The 22103-nt window shown below is 43.5% G+C and overlaps 1 protein-coding gene across 3 annotated transcripts in view; it reads right to left on the bottom strand.

The window, feature by feature from the left end:
* Positions 1-4504: 4504 nt before the first annotated feature.
* CORO2A (coronin 2A) overlaps positions 4505-22103 on the bottom strand; it is a gene marked incomplete at its 5' end in the record, with an annotated part of 60992 nt that continues 43393 nt past the window's right edge. For 2 of the 3 annotated variants that reach the window (XM_083883505.1, XM_083883503.1), the window contains 10 exons: positions 4505-7585; positions 9126-9391; positions 9692-9782; positions 10868-10980; positions 12566-12662; positions 13006-13110; positions 15323-15439; positions 16240-16419; positions 16876-17025; positions 21884-22000. In XM_083883505.1, coding sequence (XP_083739631.1) covers positions 7454-7585; positions 9126-9391; positions 9692-9782; positions 10868-10980; positions 12566-12662; positions 13006-13110; positions 15323-15439; positions 16240-16419; positions 16876-17025; positions 21884-22000 — 1368 coding nt within the window. In that variant the 3' untranslated portion in view covers positions 4505-7453. The remainder of the gene's footprint in view (positions 7586-9125; positions 9392-9691; positions 9783-10867; positions 10981-12565; positions 12663-13005; positions 13111-15322; positions 15440-16239; positions 16420-16875; positions 17026-21883; positions 22001-22103) is intronic. The other variant, XM_083883504.1, reaches the window with a different exon arrangement.

Below are 22103 nucleotides of genomic sequence, written 5' to 3'. Positions count from 1 at the left end.
CCTGTATTTGAACCACAGCAACTGTTACTCTTGACCAAAGTATCCCTGAACAGAAGTTGCTCAAAGCACCCTCTCTTTGAAACAAGAGTCCCATTGAAAACGATGAGAGTCTGCAGAGTTTCACATGGAGGTGGGGAGAGTAAAAGCTGTAACTCCCAAGTCTAGCTCTAGGGGTGTAATATAGAAGATGAATCTGTCTTGAACATCAGGAAATTTCATTCAGCGCTCTGTGAACTTTGAGTAGTCCCACTGGATTAGAAAACTTGCCCAGAGCCTAGGCATACTCCAGTAAGACAGGCAGAAAAGACTGATACACTTAATTTCCATTTCTTCAGCCCTCAAGTGGTTTAATAATTGACTGCAAAAAAAAAGAGGGTGAAGTTGACCAGGGAACTGGGTGGTGGCCTTTCTTTTCTGATGTCTAAAAGATACTGTTTCAAGAGCCACATACTCCCAAAATTAGGAAACCAATACCTGCTGTTGTGATAGGTAAGAAAAATACTCTCCGCACAAACAAAGGAGCCTGCAGCTAAAATGGTCCTGTGAGAGGAAACTCTATAGCAGCATGGTCATCTTGAAGTAGCTGAAAGGGCTTAGTATTTGGTACACTGACCTGCTCCTTTCTGGTATTGAATTCAAATGAATAACCAAACAGGTCTGCTACATTTGCCTTTCAATGAGGAGAGAAGCACATGTTTTAAGCCAGGTGTTTATTTGTACGTTCTTTTCATGAAAGGATCTCAGATACCTGTTCCATCACTATAAGATGAACAGGCTTTCATGAACTATGAACAGAGTGATTTGCTCCCTTCTAGTGGTCATTTGAACTAAAACCAAGGTTTCTTCTTTCTGTATGATTGATACTTTCACTGTCTACATGTGATTTTTTATTGTGTCTTTAAGATGATCCAAAAAAAACTTTTTTCAAGCCTATCGTTTTCACTTCCAGAGGCTTGCAAAGCTTCCTAAAGAACTGTTACAACCCCCTAGGCATAAGGGTCAGGGACAAAAGCATTTTAAGATCTTGAGTATGAACTTGAATCATGATTCGCTTCTGTGGCCCTAAAAACAAGGTCCCCAGATGGACCATACATTTAAGAGCTGGACTCAGAGATCCTTGTGGGTCCCTTTCAACTCAAAATATCCTGTGATATGCCAACTATATCCTTTTTCACTCCTCTCAGACAAAAGGCAAGCATTCTCATCTTCCCCTCACTTTTTCAGTGTGCTTCCCTTCCCTCATCATGTAGTTGGCTTGAATAGGATTGCACTTTTAACTCTGCCACCAGCAAAAGCAATTGTGGGTTTATGAACAGACAAAAAAATTTATGGGTAGAAAAATATGTGACATACTTCAAATGACAGTGTCTGAGCCTTAGGAACACACTTACCTTCCTTGAATCTATTTACTTTCAGCAGCAATAGAAAGTAAAATCAGTTCCTTATTTTGCACTGTGCTGTAAATGCTGCTACTTCTACCACTTTTCCAGCTGAGACAAAGCATCTTGTGCCTTTGTTCATGAAAATAGCACTTGAGCAGAATTTCCTTTAAATCTTCCCAAAGAAGCTGCCTCACAAATCAGAATGGACATATTAAACATACTGTTTGTAAAAGACTCAGATAAACTCACATGAAAAAATTCTGTAGGAACATCTTTGTGAAAATTGAAGAATCCATAGTTCCAGGCCCGCAAAAAAAAATGTAGCTAACCATCTTGCATCACAATCAGATACACTGTAACTGACCTAGAAATTAAGCTTTCCAGATTGCATTAAGTCAGAGAAGCTAATGTGTTCTGTAAAGGCTATCAACAGGAAGTAAGGTTTGATTCAAAACATTGCCTTTCCTTTCTGGTGATTCTATCCTACAGACTATTCCTCAGGTTTACTCATCAGAATTTTTTGTTCCTTGCTCAAATTTGTTCACATCATGTCCTGCAGAGATATGGAATCAGTGCAAAAATTTAACTTTGGCATGTAAAACACATAAACCTGAAGCTGAGGTAAGGTATTGATGGTATTTTCCCATAGACCTTTCAAAATCTGATCAAATATACCCACATGAGTCAAGATGGTGAAAACAAAAAGCATCAAATCCAACACAAGGCAGAAGAGCTTTGTGCCATCAGAAGCCCAGTCACTCACTCTAATACAGAGGGAAAAGTATGAGGCAACATTCAAAGCAGATGAAGGCCCAAGCTCTCTACTGTTAAAGGAAATAAAATTATGCTGCCTCTATCCACTTGTAATGCCCCTCACATATGCTATCCATATCTCATGGCTAAGCACTGGGAAAGACAAAAAACACAGATAACTGTTTCTGCTATTAAGCCCCTTCCTCTGAGAATCCTTAGGGGTGTTTATGGTTGGATCAGAGTTATTGGATGTGCAAATTTCTACTGAAGATAAAACATGCAAAAACAAGAGGAGAGAAAATTAGAAGAGGAAACAATCTTCATTTATGTATGCATTCATTTTAAGAGCTTCCTTAAACAGATCATTGTGCATCATTTTTTCACAGACAAGGATTTGGAGACAACTGGGCATGTTTGCCATGTTGAGGCAGAAAATTAAACTCAGAACTTTTTTCCTCTTATTCTGCACAAAGATCTTACTCAAGAGAGATTACTTTGCTGACAAAAGCAGCAATTGCCAATAGCTCAAGGGTGCAGAATTTTAAGCATGCTAGCTCTAACCATGTAGTGTCAGTACCACCTTGTCAGGACCAATGAAAGGGGTTTCCTAAGTGCATGTGAACAACTCAAAACAACTGGAAAAAAGTGACAAGTGATAGAGGACACTGCTGTCCACTACAGGGGTCAGAGGCCCTATATCTGCTGATCAGATTTATCATTTAGGGAGGTTTGCTGCTTGTGTCGGGCTTTCATTGAGAATGTTGTGCAGAGGCTACCAAGGCTTATCTAGCTTTCTACTACACAGTGGTGCCTTTTCATGTTTGTACCAAAGACACCACCAGGGGGGACCTGAGAATTATCAAGTATAACTAGCAGGCTTGAGGGGCACTGCTGAAGAGCACAGGCACCCAAATGGTTTTCTCCATTGTGCCCAAACAGGACTCAGCAGAAAATGTGCATGAATCACTAGATGCACAGCTGCTGTTCATAGCAGACTTTTGATCTCCACAAGCACAGCAGCCATGGTGAGAATCTGAAGAACACAACCAGGTTCTAAAGAGAGGGAAAGCTGGCAGAGAAAAACAGATATTGTTGAGGTAGATAAGTAGATATCTGCTGCATACCAGATTAGGGAGGGTCAAAATAGGGAGGACCAGGTTGAGGTATACTTCCACACCCTGTACACAAGTTTGTGGAGACAGATGGATTTGACCCAAGTGTGCTGAGGCAGGCAAAGGCCAGTGGCATTGCAAGGTCACTCTCAGTATTCTTTGAAAGGTGGAGGTGAGTGGAAAAAGTTGCAAATGGCTGACTCAGCCATTTAACCATGTAAGGAAGAAGATGAATGAACTACAGCCTCATACAATCCTTTGGAAGATATTGGAGAAAATCCTCCTGGAGAACATTTTCAAAAGCATGAAGAATCAGAAGGTGCTCAGGAGTAGTCAGCCTGGATTTCTGACCAAAAACAAAAACTGTTTACAAAACAAATCCAAAGCTGTTGAACATCTCCCTTAGTGACCTGATGGGACAGTACAGACTCAAGTAAGTTTAGAGAGCATATAAAAGTGGAAAGAATGAAAGGTGCAACAGCCAGTTGTGCTGCATTTTGGGGGAACCTTAACAGGAGAAATGCAGAGCTGGGCAGGGAGGAATGTGATAAAGCACAGCAAGGGCAATTGCACCATCCTGCAGTTGAGAAGTAGCTCCATGCACTGGCGCATGCTGAGGACTTGTGAAGATGACAGCCAGTTTTGCAGAGAAGTCCTGTGAGGTCCCACAGGACAGTAAGCTGAGTTTGAGCCAGCAACACTGGCTTCCTGCAAAAATGACCAACACTATCCTCAGTTGTATTTAGAAGTGCAATAAGAGCAGCTCAGGGGAATTTGTCCTTCCTCTACCCTCAGTGCTGGTGAGACCATGTGAAGAGTGCTAAGTCCAGTCCTGGGCTACCCAGTACAGACAAGTTTCAGACAGACTGCAGTGGCTCCAGCACAGTCTCAGAGATCCTACTCTGAAATGGTGCTGCAGCATATCCAAGAAGCAATTCCAGATACTGCAACTTCACTTCAGTGCCCCACTGAAGCTCACAGCCACCCTATGCTAGGGATGGATGCTACCTAGCCCAAGATCAACAAGGGTGATCTGCTGCTTCCCACTGCAGGGCAAATGAGGGGGCATCATCTCCATGTTCTCCTCTGCTCACAGCTCCTCGAGCACACCAAGGGTACAGCCTTCCAAGATGAGAAATAAAATGAGAATGACAACTATTGTCTAGGTTTTATTCTGCAGTTGGCAGCTGTCCTGGAGCAGAGGGTGAAGATATGAAGTGTGGCTCTAAAGCCATCAGGCAAGCTAGCACTGCAGGGCTGTGTTTTACTCTCTCTTTGCAGTTAAGCAGCTGTAACACCAGAGTTGCAAAGGCACTTGCAGGCTCTTTCCCTGCCTCCCACACTAATCTACCTGCTGGTGCCGTTTTCTATGCTTTACTCAGAGCAGTGAGACTGCACCAACCCCTGAGGAGGGACACAGTGCCTGCCCAGACACTCTCACCAGCACAAGGTTCCTTACAAGACCAGGACGCCAGGAGGTCACAGTGTCCTGATGACATATTCCCAAAGTTCCCAGCACAGTCTTCCTCTGGCAATTTCCACCATTTTTTCTCCTTACACTGGCCTAAAATATTCTACAAAAAAACATTTAAAATTACATCTCAAATGCACCCATGAACATTTCCATGACCAAAGCTGTAATGGATCAACAAACCACTACCATGAGGAACAGCTCCAAAGACATGAGCACAGGCAATGGTTGTTCAGATTTTCACCACAGCTACCATGCCCATGGGAATCAGAGCAAAACAAAAACAACAAAATGAGCTTTTAAAGAGAGCTACAGACTTGAGCTGGCTTCAGCCCACACATTTTTTTCCCCGTGATTGGAGATATCCAGCATCATGGCAGTAAGCATAAAGGGAATTTCGTTTGTATTATGATCTAGCTGGAGAGTGCAGCTGATATATTGTGCTTGTATTTTCCATGCTGCTTCAGTCTGCTAAATCAATACTCCATCTACAAATAAGTAAATTTGGTAATAGCACATTAAACCCTCCTCATGTGGAATATCTAAAAGAGCCTGGTCAGAGTGTACTGCCAAGAGAAGAGCCAGGACTGCAAGACAGCAGCAAACACCTTACCACACAGAATGCATCTCCAGCAGGACTGAGTTTACTCAAGGCAACACACACAGCAATTCAGAACAGTGGGAAACAGCAGCCCCTTCACAGCATCAAGGGCCACTGGGAAAAAATATAAAAAAGGCAGGGCCATCTGCATAACACTGTGTACAACCCACCTACTAAAGTAAGGCCACAGCTTGATACAAGCAAAAGAGACGGTAGGTGACATTCTCTTCAGACCTTGATTAAGATTCAGTCACTTCAACAATACAATAATAAAACAACAATCTTGCATGTATTAAAAAGTAGAACTCTAAATATATTTATTATTCAGTTATATTTGCTTTTCATTGCACAGATTTGGTTTTTATCCCCATGTTCAACATTTTTTTACAAAGCTTTTAGGAGTTTTAGAAACTGTTAAAATGATCACTCAAGACTATTTAGGCACAGATTATGAACACAACTCCATTTCCTCAAGGTTTTTTCCATGTGAAAGATTAGTGGTTGCAGTTAAGCTCCAAATTTAAATACATTTCACGGTCCATGCTTTTACAGGCATACTGTCTAAAAAAGAAGTTTTGATTAAATAGTCTCACCAAAGCCTAAATGAAAGCACCTTCTTTTCCATAAATGCTGAAATCAACACAACCCTAGGATAAGAACCATAGTGGCCAACCATTCTCTATGCTAGTCAAAGAATAACAAAGAAACAGTCCTCAAAAGGATGTAAAAATCCCCCAGAAAAATTATTTTACTTTGGAAATAATTTAAATAATTTATTTTGTATGAAAAAAATAAGCAAAAAAAAATGCAGGCGATAAAACACATCTGGTGACAAGGATGTGTCCTAGACATATCCCCTGGACCTAGCTGATTCTGTGATTTCTATGTGCCACAATAGAGGTGCACAGTTACAGGTTAAACAGTGTTTGCTTGCTCTGCCTGGGTTTAACACATTTCCATAAGGTCCAGCATCGAGCCAGAGAGCTGGTGCTGAAGGGCACAGATCAGTGTGGCCACAGGGCTGAGGAAGGCTGAGCAGCCTGGAAGGATGCAGGGGGCTGGACAACACGGCTGGCAAGAGGGAACCTGCAGCTGTAGATGGTTGCAGGAATGGGACAAGGTGCTGGCACCTGAGAGCTAAGGAAGCAGCAGCTGCAGGCATTAAGGACAAGCAATACTCTAGCAGCCCTGGAGGGCTGTTCATGACTGGCCATGGCCCCGTGATCTTACTGCGGTTGACACAACACTTCCAGCACTATTGCTGAAATGCCTGCAGTGGGCTGGGGGGTCCAACTCCCCACTCATCCTTTTAATCCCTCTTGGCAAATTCCCCTGTTGTCAACACTGTGCAGCTTTAAATGTCCTCACACCTCTGATGACCCCCAGTTGTATACAGCTGGTCTTTGGCAGAAGGAGGGAAAGAAGGCCACTGACTCACAGGTCACAGAGACTCTTCAGCTTCTCTGATGAGAACTAGCCCACACCACCACCTTTTCAAAGTAGGACCTCCAACACTCACTCTCCTTTTCCTATCACAAAAGTGCCGGCCCTTGGCACCCCTGGTGCAGCCTCCCACTCAGAGTGGGACTATCCCCAGCACCAGGTCAGGGCAGCCATGGCTTTCCCAAACCACCTGGGGGCAGGGCCAAGCTGTGAGGTGAGAGTGGTGCACAAGGATCTCTGTGGAGCTAGAGGTGCCTCTGAAGCTCAGCAGAGTGGACTCCCTGGGCAAGGGGACGGCAGCCACAGGAGCCACATTGCTGGGCCCCAAGGTGAGAAAAGGAGCTGGCAGCTGCCTTCTCCCATCATGTGTAGGGGCAGCAAAACAGGTTGTTCCTAAACCTTAACATGTAGCTTCTCCAGGACCAGAAGAGCAAGATTTTCCAAAGTCTCTCACTAGCATTAATACACAAGCTTCTGACATTGGTGAGCAGGCAAGCAAGGGGAGCCTGAAGAAGCGCAGCAATCCATCAAAAACTGTCTGGTGATGATTAGGGAAATGTGACCACCACAAGCCAGGGAAGTCCATGCTGCCTGAAATATCAAATTTTTACCCCTAGTAAAAAACCCAGGAGGAGTAATCTGCAGGAACTGGAGTCTCCCCCTGTGTCCAGGGGTACAAAGGCCAGCAAGCTCAGTAATTGCCTGTGTCTGTGCAGAGGTTTCTAAGCTTCAGCTCCAGCTGTTTAATTTGGACATCTCTCTGGATTAGCAACTCACGTAGTCGACGGATTTCTTCCTGTTGCCGGTAATACATCTGTAAAAGCTGTAAGAAAACACACATCTTATTTACTTTACACTAAGAAAATATAGGCTTAACCTGACAATGCTTCCAGAGCTCTCACATTACTTCTGAGAGAAACACCTAAGGAGGAGGTGTGTTGGCTTAGCATGGGCAGTAAAAACCAATTAGTGACTGACTTTCAAGACAGATGGTCAGATTGGCCAATTAAATATATGTGTACACTTCTGGGTCACACAAGTATAAAATCAGCCCGGGAAGGCCAGGGAGTCTCTCTTCCTTCTGGCGGGCCACCGGGTCACACCGTGGGCCAGGCCTCCAGGAGCTGCTGTCCACAGGGAGCAGCCTTGGCTGGCTGAGCCCCCTTTTCCCGGCTGCCTGGCGGGGAAAGGGGAGGCCGCAGCTTAATATCAGCTAGTTTTAAAGCCTGCCCTGGACCTGGCTGAGCCAATAAGGAAAATTAGAACAGGAGGCCTTCAACGAGCAGATAATATCAGCAGTGCTGCTGCTGTCCACTAGACTGGGCTCTAGACACAGCTCCTTCTCTGACCTGGGGTATGTCCTTTTTCTTCTTCCACTAGGTACTAGCATAGTCTTTCACTATGCATGCAGCAGAGTACCCAGCTCTGTGAAGGCTGCTTCTGTAACCTTGGGGTGCCAGTGCAGAAATATGTGGGAAAATATCCTTTTTCACACCACAGGGAAATTCAGATGTGGAAATTCCTGCCTTATCAAGGTGCACATGCTAAATTCTTGCAGAGATGAAAGGGGACCTCAGTACAGGTATGTAGAAAATCATTTCAGGGTTCCTAAAAGCAAACACATTGCATGTAGTTGAAAATGTCCCTGAGCTGCCAACAGTGAGAGGCTGACAAATCACTACAGAGATGTATCACCAAATCACTACTGTGCCAGCTTTGATTTTTATACAAAGAGAAGGTTTTCCATGACTTAAAACAAATCATGGAGCCGCCAGAACCTTTTCTAGAGCCTTTCCTTTGTGCATGCTGCAGCCAGCAGCCAACCTCAATAGCACTGCACTAACAAGTTGTACCTCAGCAGTGAGCTGCAGAGGCAGACTCTTTCTTGTTTCAGGGTCCACAATACAGTCAGGCAGTTAAGACTACATGGATGCACCAGGGCTACACCCACTCCTTTCACAGAAATCCCTGCTGCGTCAACAGGCTTGCTGACTGCAGTTCTCATCAAAGGGTTATCCTGCATAAACCTCCTTTTCTTCTCCAGAACCTGGAGGTAACAAGGACCTCCTTGTCCCCAGCCAGCCACCAGGCAGGTCTGTGCCACAAGAATGCCTAGGAAGTGAGAACGCTGACTGTCTCCCCCTTTCCAGACCCTCTCAGCTGGAATGCTGCTGGGCCATATTCCTGCTATCCATGTGGCACTCAGGGCAGGCAAAGCTTTTTGCACCACAAAAAACAAAGAGCTTGTACTGGTGCCAGTCTGCAAAATAAACCCTCCATGAATTGCCACTACGTGAATGGTATCCTTTTGTCATCTGTCATCTGTCCCCTGTGGCTCCAACAATTCACCCAGACATTCATACCTCATTTTCAGTTTTTGGTGGTGGACACTCAAATATGCCAAAGCCATTGGAGAGGCATGTTTGCTCATTTGTTGGCAGTTTCTCCTCCACTTTCAGCCTTCTTCTGCCATCTTCAATCTCTCTTGGCTTCTGCTTTTCCTGCATTCTTCCTCCCCCTTCCTGTTGCCGGCTCAAGTCAGTAGTTTTCACAAGTGGCTCTGGCTCAAGAAACTGTGGTAGGGAGTTCACATCTTCAGAGCCTGGTCTTAAGGATACCAAGAGAGGCCCTAGGGAGGGAGGAGACAAGTAAACACTCACAAAACACACACAGGAATCAGCTGTAAGCAATTCATTCAGAGATAAGCATGGAGGAACCTGATTGGAGCAGCTTCCAAAATTTACAGCTGCCTAGTTAATTTAGTTTCCAGACATATTTACTATTTTCTCTTTACTATTTAGTTTATATTTACTATGTCTCTCCTTCTCCTTCTTTCCTCTTTCTCTGGCAGGTAATAGGCCAGAGAGCTGGCAGCAGCTTACTCAAGCCCTAGGGAGCTGAAGGGCTGGGGAGCCCTCCATGTGCTGACCTTTGTTAATTCCATTGAGCCATTCTTGTGCTGTCAGTGCCGGCTGGGCTGCTGCAGTCAAGGGGTAGATATCTTCCTGGTATGATTCCGACTGGAAGCAAACAGAAGTCCAGAGTAACTGTGTCAGTGAGATTTTGGCTTAAAGAGATCATGCTGGATTGTGGTAGAGAAATGAATTTATTCCCCTTCAGCACAGGGAGTGTCATGAGCACTCACTAGCTTGGACATAAAGTCTTTTCACCTGCTCTGAATATCTCTGCTCCTTCACCTCAACTCAGAAGAACTGCATCTGAAGGCCTAATTTAAATTGTGCCAGTAAGGTCTTCAGACTGGAGGAGGTTGACATAGGCTAACTCAACTCCCATGAAATCATGTTCCTAAGGATGAATACATGAATACAAAGGATGGACAAGTCACAAAGTATCAGCTGATCATCAACTGACAGAAACTGGCCACGGAGATAAAGCTGGAGGAACACACCTGGTTAGGAGTTGCAATGAACATTAGTTCTCCTGTGTCTCTGAATTCAAGGAACTCATACCTTCTTTTCATATTCTACTTTCTGGAAGTAGAGAGCACATTACTGACATTTCCCATGTACCTATGCTCACACAGTCACACAGAAGCTACCTTGGCTAGCTACAGATGCAAGGCCTGTTTCTTTCTCTAATGACACCAACTCTGAGACTTAGTCCTATATTACCCTCAGTGCAATAGGTCGTGCCTTACATGCTGCAGAACAACTGTCTGTAACACAGTTCCACCCAAGGGGTAAAGACCCATTAATTCATAGTTCCTTTTTACCCGGTTGATTCTTCTTCCTTCCACAAGGATATTTTTATGCCACCCAATATCAGCTCCAACCCCTCTCCCTCTCATCATTATGTCAAACAGATTCTATTGGAGAAGTTTACAGACAGGTAGCAGACCTGGCAGAATGTCCTGGAAAGTCAGACATTAAACAGAGACCTAACTCCTGAGTAACTCTTGAGTTACCCAGACAGGGTTTGTTGGCAGGGCTGCCCCTGAAACTGGCCAGCTATTTCCCACATGCCAGGAGAGAGAAAATATCTTGTTCTACCTATTCTGCCTCCAAGAGTCACAGAGAGGAGGCAGTGCCCTCATTTTTCCACTGATATTTGCCTGGGATGTGAACATGACCTGAGGTTGACTTACTCGTCGAGGCACAATCATGGAGACGGGCTCAATAAGGCTTTTAGTTGGAATCAGTTTGTAGAAACGGAAAATTTCACAAGCTGCCACATCAAGACCTCTCTTTGGCATCATTCCTGGGGGAAGATCATGAAATAAATGGAGTATAAATCTCCTTAGGAAAGTTAATGTCATCAGCCATGTGAAAAGGGTCATCAAACAATGAAAGCAGTCAGAGCATCAGCACAGTTTGACATCTACATCCAAAACTGGCTCAGTGGTGCAAATGCCAAGACAAAATACCTTTTTTTTTCTGTCAGATTATGTTGTTACATACAGGGTGCATGGTTTTCATGCTAAGCCTCTTGTTCCTTATTCATTCTAATGGGCTCCAAATAGAGTGACCAGAACAGAACAGAACTGGAAGATGATGCCACAGGATTTGAGTATCAGGATCACTAGGAAGGGATTTCAGGACACCTAAACTATTGCAGCAGCCCTCTTGTTAGAGGGTAGAAATGAGCTGAGGCACAGACTTCTTGTTTATCACAGCATGAAAAGGATCCTGGTTTATTCCTCTTAGTTTTCTACTACAACACAGTGACTTCATTAAGCAGTAGATTCTACAAGAAGGCCTGTTGCTCTTTACATTATATGTTCATCTAAAAGTGAATCTAAACTCCACTCCTTCACACAGTATTTTGTTTTGGTAATATGGAAAAGAAGTTCTGTACAATAACCTTAGCAGTATGCTTGATCAGCTGAACAAAGCAGGTTAGGGAAGTAGACATGATTCACTTACGCCTTTTAAAAACACTTGTACACTTCCTTTCCATTTTTAAAGAGACAATGACAATGAGAAATAAGGATGTTGTACTGGAAAGATTATAAAAACTGAATAATGAGGAGATACTTACAGTCACATTTTAAATAACATATTTCTTTTAATTTTTTTTAAGGCAACCTGCAGGCACAAAATTCAGTGCTGCCAATATCTGTACCAACATCCTCTAAGAGCAGGAGTGTCCACAGATAGTGTGGAGGGGTGTTAATGATCCTAGAAACATGTAGAGGAATATGACTCATGGAGGAGACTGGAGAAGGTTCAAGAAAGGGTTACCAATAAGGTCTGAGGGCTGAAAGCTAAATTCTATGACTTGATTAGTTAAACAGTGGGTAATACGTAGGTTAATAAGCAAGGGTCTCCAAGGGGGGAGAGGTGACCTAATCATAGTAGATCTATTTCTAAATAGGAAATGTCAGTAAAAAAGAAGGTATACAAGCAACAAAGTGATGGCATTAAGCTGTGGAGCATCTGTTACCAGAGAAGTCACAGAGTGGGAATAGATTTCAATTACAAAAATATTGAGGCAAACTGACAAATGGCAAGGAGCATTCTCCACCTTTAAATCCAGACTACCCTCCTTTCCACCTTGACCAGGTATGTGAAAGGAGATGCAGCAGTAACTGGTAAAACGGCTCAGCCCATGCTCTGCTGGTCAGAAGGGCCCTTTCCAAGCTCTGACTCTGCAACACTCCCTGTCATATTTGGGTGAGCTGGGCCAAGCTGACTGTAAGCGCCTGTAAAACCTGTGTGGACGAACCTGACCCATTCTCCTTTCTAAATGGTATTTTGGATAGTCCTAGACTCCGGCAGCCTCTAAAATAAAGAAGCCACAATCCTCTTGTAACATTAGACATTCTAGACATTCTGCCACTCACCAATTCCCTTCTGTGGTGAGTGAGAACGATATTCCATCAGGTAGTTCAGGTATGGTTTCTCAGGGCTTATCTCATAGTACCGTATGTTTCCATCACCCTAAAGGCAAAGAAAATCAACATCAGCCAGACCTGCTTTTCAGCATGACAGTCTGAGAAGAATTCCTGGCCCCAAGAAGCCATGCAGGATCAACAGCGAACCAAATGTTTACCCTCAAATTCCTATATGGGAAGGTTAGGACCCAGCTGTGTATCATTCCACAATAAACATGGTATACCTGTAAACATGGTAGATGTGGCCTGATGATGAAGCACCCTCTGGCCCTATCCCATCTGCTCAAATCCTTAGGCTAACATGCTTCAGGAGCATCTTTGACCTCAGTCTGTCACAACACAGGCTGACAGCAGAATCAAAAAGGCCTGCTGATATGGAAAGCACTTACCTTTCCCACCACATAAAGCATGTGTGTGTCAGAGTCATAGACAGGAAACAGTAATCCCGAGGAGCCATCCAGATCCTCCTCCAGTAAAGGCACAGAAAGGTCATTCTGGGCAGGACACAGGAAAAAGAGTCAGCTGCAATCACTGGTCAGTCACCTCAGGTCCAGGACACCTCACCTAAATCCACCTGGCAGTGGCATGTGAGCACAGTTTTGTAATGACCCACAGCCCTGAGCAGAGGGCCATGCACAGACTGCTGCAAAGCTCTGTGGGTGGGAAATGGGTGCTCTGTCCCAGGCCTTGACTGAGGGCAGGACATCAATTCCTACCACTATAACATCTCAGGCATCTCATGGCATTTCAGGGTAGACACAGTAAGAAACATTGCCTGCCTCTAAGCAGGCCAGACCCCAGGAGATGCAGAGGCCTTCAGGGTACAGCTGCATTCACTGGTGTAAAATTCACACTGAATTTTACTCATGTTCTATCAAAACCTCTAGTCAAGGCAATACTTTCACAATAATGCACCACCCACAAAAGCAGTCTGCATCAGCCAAGCAGTCTCAGCATTGCACAGCGAGGAGGTGCCTTTGCAAGGACAGAACCTCCCACTGGCCTTTTGCAGGTAAGCCATGTAGGAGGACAAAGCACACCACTCCATACGTAAAACTGGCATGTTTTGTATAAAGCTATCCCTGCACTGCTGAAGGGAGTGATTTTGGGAGGGCCAACAGGGCAGACTCTAGTGTCTTATGGTTGTCCATGTGGCGATTCTCACATAAACACGTATCTGGCATAGGTTTAACACTCTTTTTTCTCCTGCAGAACTGACCAGCTGAAGGCTGCAGCAAGCTAGAGCTTCTGTTTATATACAAAGATGAGTGTGGACCTGAGAAAGAGGCCTGCTGGGCAGTCCCTGTGCCAATCCTTGCTCCTAAGGAGGCTTTATATACCTTCCCTCAGAAATCCTCCCACTGTGTTTTTAAACCAAACATGTAAAACCCTGACATGACACCCATGTAGTGTCACAGCACTGCTTAGCATTGTGGAAAGCCTTCAGACAGCAGCATAGTGCTTTGCCTCTCACATGTGCAAAGAAGCTATGTCCAAACATAGCCAAAACATAGCAAATCATAGGCCTGGTCTACCAGCTTTGTCTGGTAACAAAGCGTGACAGTACTAAAAAGAGACAAAAGATTGTGCTGCATGGTAGTTGATACAGAGGGACATACTTAGATGCTGACAAAGTAAAAACACCTCACTGCATATGAAAGGGTAGATGAGAGCAGGGTTCCATAAGGCTAGCAGCCATCCTGACAAGAGATCGCATCTTGGAAATGACCAATTAAGCACTACCTCAGTACTCTACTCTCAGGAATCATTGGAAATCAAAAACACTCAACACACTTTTCTTTATTGAGGGCTTCATCTGAGTAGGCCGTCTCTAGAAGTCATTTCTCTTTCCAGCACCAGGACCAGTTTTCCAGTAAGACCAGTCAGAGCTACAGTAACCACACAGAGGTCCTTTGTACAATTTCTTCTTGTAGTGGGCTGCCCTGGTTTAACCAACCACAGTCAGCAACTAAGTACCACACAGGCATTTGCTCACTTCCCCTTGGTGGGATGGAGAAGGGAATCAGAAAAAGGTAAACCAATGGTTGAGATAAGAACAGCTCGGTAATTGAAAAAAGAAGCAAAATATAGAACAATAACAATTGTAATGAAAAGAAGAGAGAGGGGAATAAAACTCAAGAAAAATAAGTGATGGACAACACAACCACTCACCACTTGCTGACCAATGCCCAACCAGTCCCTGAGTAGCAATCCATGGCTCCTGGCCAACTCCCCCCAGTTGAGTATGACGTTCTATGGTATAGAATATCCCTTTGGCCAGTTCAGATCAGCTGTCTTGGATATCCTCCCTCCCGGTTTCTCGTGCACCTGCACACTGGCAGAGCATGACACACTGAAAAGTCTTTGACTTAGGGTTAGCACTACTTAGCAACACCCCAAATGTCAGTGTGCTTTCAATACTAAATCCAAAACACAACCTTGTGTCAACTACTATGAAAATTAATTCTATCCCAGCCAAAACCAGGACATGGGCACAGCATACGCTTTGTATGCTGTTGAAAACTTCTCCAGAAATTCAGTTAGGTCTCACAGCAGTAGGACCTATCACCTTTCAGGAGTCTGACAGATGACTTCTGAATTGCTGTTATAAATCAATTCTTGTGTATATGGCAGGTGGAAAGTTAAAGTGACAGCAAAAGAGAGAAAACTGAAGTTGGTATGATTAAGATTTTTGGTCCAACTCACTTGATCCCATAATGCAATTTGCCTATTATTCCAGCAAGACGTTCCAGTAGAAAACAGCTTTTTCATGTTTCCAAGGAATAAGACTTTATTAACTTTGTGAGACTTGTAGCTTCCTTCCTGTAGAAGAGAAAGGACATTGCATGAGTAAAACATCTGTTGCATAGCTACATTTCATGTTACATGACTACCTGAATGATCTGCTCAGCCCAGCTAAACTATGGTGAGCAGGATTTCACAGGCATCTGAAAAAAGTGGGCTAAACTCTTTAGGATCATTCCCAAAAGCTCAACAACAGATCACAGAATATTCTGAATTGAAAGAGACACACAAAGGTCATCAAGTCCAAGCTTTAAGCAAATGGCCCATGCAGGGATTAAACCACAGTCCTGGTGTTATTAGCACCCTGCTCTGACCAGCTGAGTCAATCTCACCTCCCTAACTATTGATTCCCATATTTGCAAGGCAACAGTCTCTAGTAGTTGCAGGCAGGACTTTCTGTGTACACAAACCTGTCCAAATAGCTACAAAATGCAGCCAGCTTCACCTAGCCAACAAAATCCAGGAAACAAGAACAACCTTGATCATGGGGACATATGTACACTTGCATCCACCTGCCCACCTGATCTCTACATTCCCTTCCATGATGTCCCTCAGAGGGCTGCAGGAGGTACCTATGAAAATAATACAATCCAAGTAAAGTTTCAAGGAACAAGGTACATGGTATCAAGATACAAAACCCATGTTTTCAATAATGACAGCAAGTGTTCCGTGGAAAGTAGAAGGGAACAGCACCATTTAGTGCCTTGGGCAATGCAGGGCCCAGATGCATCATCTTTTATGGCAATAAAGCTACCTAGGAGAGGAAACACTCAAAGAGATGAGATCAGATGGACCATAAACCTCTGAATTCAACCTACCTGTAGGACTGTTCCACCACGAGGGTCTATCACACGTATCTTTCTGTCTCTGCAAGCAGTGGCAAGGAGACTGCCATCTGTGTTGAATGACATGGAGAGGACCACGTCTCTATGACAGTCAAGAATCTTGACTGGCTTTGAAATAATAGTGTCCTCCACATCAAGGTTCCAGATCATTATCTGGAACAAAAATAATAAAAACAAATCAGCCCTTTGCTGCCTCACTCACCAGGGACTTTGTGTGCTCTATTTACTTCTTCGTCTTTTCTCTACATGTATAGGTACCAGTGTCAGCTAAGAATGTCTAGTATTTTAATTTCCTTTGGAACCACATTTTATATATAAAAATAGACAACATCAGTGCAGATGTATGCACTAGCACAAAGAAAAGTGGATGGCATTGCATGCTGTATCCAATTCAGTGAATGACAAGTGCAGAGTAGACTGAAGTTCATCAGAAGACTGGGAAAATTTTGAACTTATAGCAATATCCTTTTACCTTTCGGTCACCATGGAATTTCCCCCTGAAGAAAGCTTCCAAACTCTATAGTATCATCTTAGAGCCTGAAATTAAAAAAAATTCAAAATACCCAGACAAACAGGGTGTCCCAGGGTGTCCTGGGAGCATAGACCCACCTTGTAGTCATAGCCAGAGCTGAAGAGGATGTTTTCAGCTGTGGGATGCCATTCAATCAGACCAACTCTTCGAGCATGCCCAAGAAGTTCTTTCTTCGGAGTGGTAATGTTTCTATTCAGCAACTGGTTGGGGATGTCCCAGATTTTAACCTGAATGGCACAGGATGGGTCTTCATCAGATTCCTGATAAAGTGCTAATTTGGAATTTACCAACAGCTACTAACTGCCTTGGAATTACTATTCCCTTTGTATTAAATAGGAATGCACTTGGCTTTTTTTAATGCCTGTCCTTGTCATTTGTATCTTTACTTTTCTGTGGACCTGAAAATTCCTCTATATGTTTATCTTTAGATAGCAGTCCTAACAGGGTTTCTTTAAATTTGGCAATCCAACCCTTAGACCTGTCAGCACCATTATGAAAAGTAATTCCCAAGGGGAAGAAGTAAACCACTGATCCTGCAGATCTTGCCTCTTAAACTTTGAGCAGGAGCCAGAAAATCTGAGTCCCAAAAGATATTATAATTCTATGATTCTATGATATTATAGCAGTGATTGATCCAAGCTCAATCCTATCCTGCTCTACTGGCCCTCTTTATCCTGGTCCTGAGGACCCATTCAATGTTACCTGGCAAAAGAACTGATAAGTCCTCTGGTCAGGCAACAGCTATACAAATGTGTGTCACAGAAAGCTGCACTGATGCTGAATACTTTGCAAACAACACAGCCATTTGCCAAAGTTCACAGGACACCACACAGGTGGCCTCAGAGCAGACACCCCGAGCAGAGACACTGGGCAGCACTTCATGAAGCCACTCAGCACTGGAAGCCTGCTGTCTTGTAACAGTCCCACCTACAGCTCTGGGTCTTTCCAGACAGACACTGCATGAAGACAAAAATGCTCTGTCCTCCTGTGGTGGAAGAAAACGATAGAGGAAACCAGCAAGAGGGGTTGAATCTATGTGGGTATAAGAGGAGTCTCTCTCACGCTAACCCTAGAAGCACGTATTTAGGATGCTAACAGATGATTAATCCTTTGGCTTAATGAAAATTACTATGCTTGTGTCATAACTTTTCTAGTTCTTAGCCTGAAGTGAAATACTCTTCGGAACAGTTTGTGGAAATCATCCACAGCTGCCCAAGTCTCCTACTGTTTGCTTGATGAGGATCACTTCTTTCTAAGACAAATAAGAAGTGAACTCAAATTCTAGGACTGCCTCGAAAACATCATAAGCACTCTTCTCAGCAGTGTTTATCCCAATAAGGAATCAAGCTCACCAGAAACATAAGGGCTGTAAAGTCCAGCAGCATCCACATGAACTTCTACAGCAGTTAGAGTAAACATCACTCTACAATCAGACTGACTGATTCTTCACAGTTTCAACAGCTGTCACAAAAGGAATGGGGCTAGAGACTAGAAAAGGCAAAAATGGGTTTTGTTCATGCTGACAAGGACTGCCTAGAATGAAGCATCCATTCCTCATGCTGTGAAATGGTTGGTGAAAAAAGCAGAGAAAAGCACCTGGCTAGAATCTCAGGCTGCATTAAATGGCAGAAATTGCCAGTTCTTCAGTGTGTGGAATCAGCAGGTCTTGGACACAGGCCTGCAGGGCAAGCATGGACAATCCAACCATGAACAAGCTGTCTACCCTGCTACATCTTGAAGAAAGCCTGATAAAATGAAGTAAAAAGCACAGTTTCTCCTCTAACCAGAGGGGAGCAGATCTTCAACAAGTTGAACTCTTCCTGCCTAGAAGAAAACCCAAGAAAAGAAGGGTTAAGAGGATAAGCTCAAACTCTCAGCCCCTAGGCATTTGTGTTGGCCTCAGTTTTACACCTGCCTGAAACAGCAGTGGGAAGTGGAACTCGGTGTTCACAGAGAACATACAATCCTTCCCATGCCCAAAAGTACCATTCTACATAGCTTCAGCTATGCACCACAAAAGACAGCTGTAGGGCTGCCAGATGAAAAATTGTCTGCACCTGGTGGGCCAACACAATGCCTATTCTTCAAAAACCACTGGCCTGTGGAACTGCACAATGCCCATTCTGTAAGAAGAAGAACTGGAAAGCAACCAGCCCAATTGTGCCAACTTTTACCACTTGATTGGGCAGTCAAGTATGACTTTGGGAGTCACTGCACTGACCACCAGGGACAACCAAAGAGATCCCCAGGACAGAAGAATGCATGTGTAAAATGCAGAGAAAATATGTTACTGATTTGAGGGAAATGATTATTATATGTATGTATGTTTATTCAGGGAAAAATCAGTGACTATGTATGTAAAATACAGTATATAAACAGGAGTTTCTTTTGTAGTCAGCATGCACAATATTTCATGCATCCAGCTGAATAAAGAATGTCTGCTTCTTAATGCTACATTAGTAGCATTAACAAGTTTTTATTTCTACTGATTTTCATTAACAGTGGTAGCACCAAGGGAAGCTCCAGGAAGGCTGGTTAATGGTCAAGAAACATTGGAGAAATGTGGGAGAAGTGAAATTTCCATCATCTACTCAGAAGCTTGTAGCCTTCCTCAAAGGGAAGGCCAACCCAGTAAGCAATTAGATGCATCCTTGCACACAAGTCTTATTTGCACAGCGGCTTACTAATGCTCAGAAATGGAAGAGAGCACCAGTCTTTTAACAACAGACTGAAATCAAGGCTTCTCCTCTTATGTCCAGCTCAGTGGAAGTGGTAGAGACCTCTGTGACTCCCAAAAAACCTTTCTCCATCACCTCTTAAAACAGAGGAAGTACTGCTGTGAAGATGTCTTAATAGTATGTCCAATCTGAGCTCTCCAGAACAGGCCAGGTTAAGATGCTGACCCCACAGAATGAGTCCAACAGCAGACATGAGATGAGGAGGCAGTAGCACAGCGAATCTGAGGAGAGCTGGAAAAAAACCAATTTGTTCAGTCTCTGGCTGCCTTTCAACTACATAGCATGAAGGCAGAGAGGAGATGGAGCTAAATTCTTTGAAGGTACACGAGGAGAGCATCAAAGGCAATGGATGTATATGGCAATATGGGAATGCCTGGAGATCAGAGGCATCTCATTTTCCCTGGAAGGATACTCAACAACTGCAAGAAGGACCTAGTGAGGCGACAGGATCTGTAGCCTTAAGAGATCTTCCCAGCTCTTCCAAATAAGGCTTGGGGCAACCCAGTGCTTTGAGTAGGGCTTGGATGAAGTGACCTCTAAAGTCTAGCTACGAGGTATAAGAAAATTAGTCACATCAAGAAACACAGTCTGCTGTCCTTGCTACTGAACAGGCAGGAAGGAGATGTCCCTACACCATGTCACAATGCAGAAGACCCCTACGATATCTGGTGCTAGGATGAGGATGGGAGAGCAGTAAAAAGAGAGTACAGTAACAGACAGACTCCTGGGAAAAACTTTTGGTGCTGAGACCAGTGACATGCTCCATGTTTCCACTTTTTAGTGTGAGGAATGATCCAGTGTGAAGTTTCTGGAGAAAACTGGAAAGGAAAGCTGGGGATAGTCCATTCAGTTTTGTACCCCCTAGAACAAGAAAGATGCTGATAAACTTGTGAGTCCAGCAGAGGCCACTAGGATGCTCAGGAGTCTGTAGCACTTTACCCTGTGAGTAGAAGCTGAAGGAGATGGGCTTGCTCAGTCTGGAGAAGCAATAGCTTCTGGGTAAATTGATAAAAGCCTTCAGTACTTACAAGACTATTGAGAAAATAGAGCCAGGCTCTGTCTTGAAATTCAGGGTAGGATATAGCAGTCATTAACTACACTGGAAGGAAAAAAATTCCCCATGGGAGGAGTGAAGAACAGGAACAGGTTGCCTAGAAAGGGGGTGAAAGAAACCATCCAAACTCCCCTTCAGCTGTAACTGCAGTGGGATGTTTTGAAGATCATGTTCATTTCTCATATGAGGCTCAAAACAGTGACCAAGGCGGTGGCCTCTGCCATGGTGGCCTCTACCAAGTAAGCCATGCTCTACCACACTTCCTGAGACAGCATAAAGGTTGGAAGATAATAACCCAGCATAGAGGTTAGAAGATAAAATAAAATCTTTGCCATCAGTTCAGAAACTAAAAGAAGCCTAAAAAAAAAAAAAAAAAAAAAAAAAAAAAAAAAAAAAAAAGCGCCAGAGAAGTATCCAAACAAACAAAGACAAGTCAGTAAACAGGAAAGGTAATCCAAAAAGCTTGTAATCATGAGTGATATTTTGGCACAACTAAAATGGCGGAGCATGTAAACCAAGCCAGGGCTAGAGAAAATGACAGGAAAAACCTCCCTGATGCTGTATGGCAGAGTGAGAAAAAACCCTGTGGGATCTCATATGGCATCTCTGGAAAAAAACATGGTAGCTAGTTTGATGTCCTCACTATCAAAGATATCAATATCACACTTATTACAAGACCTTTTAAAAGGGACCTTTCAGTATAGAAACAAGCTAAATAGTCCCTTACAAACATTACTTGAATCTTTCAATTGCTATAGTGTCTGCATGTTAACCATACTAACTTCAGCCAAAGCACCCACTGCAAAACTGTATGCAATATGATGCATATATTCCTCACCACAACTGATCCAGCATGACTTTACAGAGCAACTGACTGCAGGAACAAGCTCAAACCTGCTCTGCAGGGAATTAATCTGAAAGAGTTGGTCCAGATTATGTTGTGTTGAAGCTTTTATTCTAAAGTAAAGACAAAGTTTCAAAGAGATTAAACTTGAATAGCCATTCTATTTTAAACTTGTATTTTGTTTTTATCACACAAACACACCAAAAAAAGGCACACAAAAGGCCCCACTAAGCAGATCTTCCTCATTACACTGATTTGATATATCACCTGGAAGGCATCACACAAGGCCTGAACTCAGGAGAAAAAAAGGAATCTTACTCTCACCTGACTTCTTAAATAAGTATATGCATGCTTTCACATCTCATCCATGAGCTTTTGGTTTCTTTTAACTTCCTTCTTCAAAAAGCAATTAGCCAGGTACTAACACAGAGTACAAGGTGTAAACTTACTGTGGCATCTTCTGAACACGAAGCTATTACAAAGTCATTGAATGGGTTCCATTTGATGTCCAGAACATTTCCTCTGTGCCCACACACTTTGGGATAATGTGGGTCAAGCTTGCCTGTCTGGAAAAAAAAAAATATCATCAAACCTAAGGTAAGCCATGGAATTACAAGACATTTTCAGGGCAGCTCCAGAAAGAAAGTTCTTTCTGCTTGTTGTCCTCCA

This window comes from Zosterops lateralis (assembly GCF_965231275.1).
Source record: "Zosterops lateralis genome assembly, chromosome: Z".
In the NCBI taxonomy this organism is placed as follows: domain Eukaryota; kingdom Metazoa; phylum Chordata; class Aves; order Passeriformes; family Zosteropidae; genus Zosterops; species Zosterops lateralis.
This window is presented reverse-complemented; position numbering and strand designations above follow the sequence as displayed.